Raw genomic sequence first — 2,500 nt, 5'->3', positions numbered from 1 at the left:
TAGATTCCTTGCATAAGTCTGAATCTCTGATACACCTGTGTGAAACTCCTTTGCACAATTCTTCAATCAGCAATCATTCATTATACATAAGAGATGTCTGTGTTGCTATTTGCAAGTATGGATCTAATGCATATTTAGACAAAGTACTGTATTGCCTATTTGGTGGAGAAAACAGTACAAAAGGTGTTTACTGTAGGTATATTTCAATGAAAGTTGTAGTTCAATGAAATTTACAGTATCTTGCTAGGTGTTTGCTGCATGTCTTACATGTCAATGACAGTTACATCTTAGGAGGAATGAATACATTATTTTTTTATCCAGTACATTTAGTCTTTTCACAGTTTTTTTCTGATACCAGGTAATGGAACAGACATAGCAAAAATGCTCATTTTGAGAACTAGATTTTGCATTTTGTTGTCCAGTGTGTAATGATTGATTAGTAAAGAGTGTTTTTGAATTGGCAACAAGTTGTAGTGTTTTAAGGCAAGATTTGCTTTTGCTGCATGTTTTAAGTGTTTTGAGAGAGTAACAGCCTTTTGCAAGCAAAAATGTGTAATTTTGTCCAGAGTGCTTTTGTTCAGACACAGGTGTTACTGTAACTGTTTTGAGAATGTGATGTCAGAGTTGACACAGGTATCAAAACGATCGAAAAAAAACTGTAATAACCACTTAACCAGTGCCACAACGTTCCAGTACATTTAAAACAGGTATCTGACTCAGTCACAAAGGTACTAACAGTAATTAAAGACAAGTTTCTTCACCTTTTATCTCTGTGTTCACAGGCACACACAGTACCTTCAGTATGGCTGTTCACCATTATGTTTTCAAAGCATAACAGGATAATCTACTGACTACTTTTCACCTTGATTTTTGTATTATCTGGCATGGATGTAGTGCACGCACTTGAGCAAACACACTCACACAAAAACACACCTAAAAATATATGCACATCATAAACAAAGATACACAATGCACATACAAGCAGCAGCCTACCCACCTTCATGGCTTCAGCTTTCTTATGGAACATCTCCTCCATATTCTCGGCCAGCTTCTTGACCAGCTTGAGTCCGTCAATCTCCTCCACACGCACAGAGCGCTCAAACTCTTTATATTTCTATGTGAGAGAAAAAAAACACATCTTTCTGTTAGCCTCATTTTAAGTGTTAACATTTGGCCAACACCAATTACTGTTCCTTTAATGAGCAGTAATGGAGACAGAATATTTCTTCCATAAAAAAAGTTCCCTTAAGAAATTAATATTGGTACTCAGCTCAAAGACACGGTTTTTAATTTATAATTGCTGTTAATACTTCATAATGTTTTTGTATCTGGAATTTTCAACAAATTGCAAAGCTCTTGGGTTGCTCAAGGTGAGATGGGTATTATACAGTAATTTCATTTCCAATTAAAATCAGTAAACTCACATTAAAGAAATATTTCAGAAAAATACTTACCATACAAGAAATGTACATGATAAATAAATAACCAGTCTTTACAAAACAAACTTTTGGAGAATATTATATGGCCATGCTAACTCCACAATTTGATAGCTAGCAGACAAGAAGCACAGTGGTGGGCGTGACATAGCCAGCCATGTTAACCACACTGACCACAACCACTCAGCTCTAACTGCACTAACTCTTACTTATCTCTCTCTCTTTCTCTCTTTCTCTCTCTCTCTCTCACACGCTCTCATGCTCTGCTCTTTCATCTCTATATCATTTCACTGTGTGTGTGTTTTATATATCCATGTACCAGAGTGTGTGTGTGTTTGTGTGTGTGTGTGTTTGTGTGTGTGTGTGTGTGTGTGTGTGTGTGTGTGTGTGTGTGTGTGTGTGTGTGTGTGTGTGTGTGTGTGTGTGTGTGTGTGTGTTTCAGGGAGAGTAAGAGACAGAGAGAGAGAGAGAGAGAGTGACTGCTTTGACACAGCAGATACACTGGTTCAAAACCACACACACCACATATCCATACACACACACACCAGAATGTCACAGATCACTTCAAACCCCAAACAAAGCTCAAGTTCAAGAAATAACACTTATCACAGCAGCAGATCAAACTTATGGAGTCCCAGCCACATCAGAGAAACTGTCTGTGAATGGTAAAAAAACCATAAGCGGAGGCATACAGATCTCTCAAGGCTAGCGTTAACGTCATGGCCGCGTGGAAGTGTGGCTAATCTGCCTGGCGAGGGCGCTCAGACATGCAACAGATACAAAGATGGGAGAGAACACACACACACACACACACACACACACACACACACACACAGACACACACACACACACACACACACAGACACACACACAGCAGATACAAAGATGGGAGAGAAGCTAGAGAGAAAAAGGAATGTTATCTGCTCTTCTCATTTCACACTGAGATTAAAAAGGGGAGGGGGGGGCTGACACTGTTATCTGTGGCATATGTTCTCATGTTGTTTCTTTCTGGGAGGAGAAGCTGTGGTCTTTGATGGAGAGAGGTGATGGGGTGCAGAGGAAGA

General features: G+C 39.2%; 1 protein-coding gene across 4 annotated transcripts in view; it reads right to left on the bottom strand.

The window, feature by feature from the left end:
- cacna2d3a (calcium channel, voltage-dependent, alpha 2/delta subunit 3a) overlaps positions 1-2,500 on the bottom strand; it is a 186,941-nt gene that overhangs the window by 154,341 nt on the left and 30,100 nt on the right. For all 4 annotated transcript variants that reach the window (XM_048240656.1, XM_048240659.1, XM_048240657.1 and 1 more), the window contains exon 3: positions 998-1,114. In XM_048240656.1, coding sequence (XP_048096613.1) covers positions 998-1,114 — 117 coding nt within the window. The remainder of the gene's footprint in view (positions 1-997; positions 1,115-2,500) is intronic.

Source organism: Alosa alosa, chromosome 4, assembly GCF_017589495.1.
Source record: "Alosa alosa isolate M-15738 ecotype Scorff River chromosome 4, AALO_Geno_1.1, whole genome shotgun sequence".
Classification (NCBI taxonomy): Eukaryota; Metazoa; Chordata; class Actinopteri; order Clupeiformes; family Clupeidae; genus Alosa; species Alosa alosa.
The sequence above is the reverse complement of the archived record's forward strand: the minus strand, read 5'-3'. Positions and strand labels throughout refer to the sequence as shown.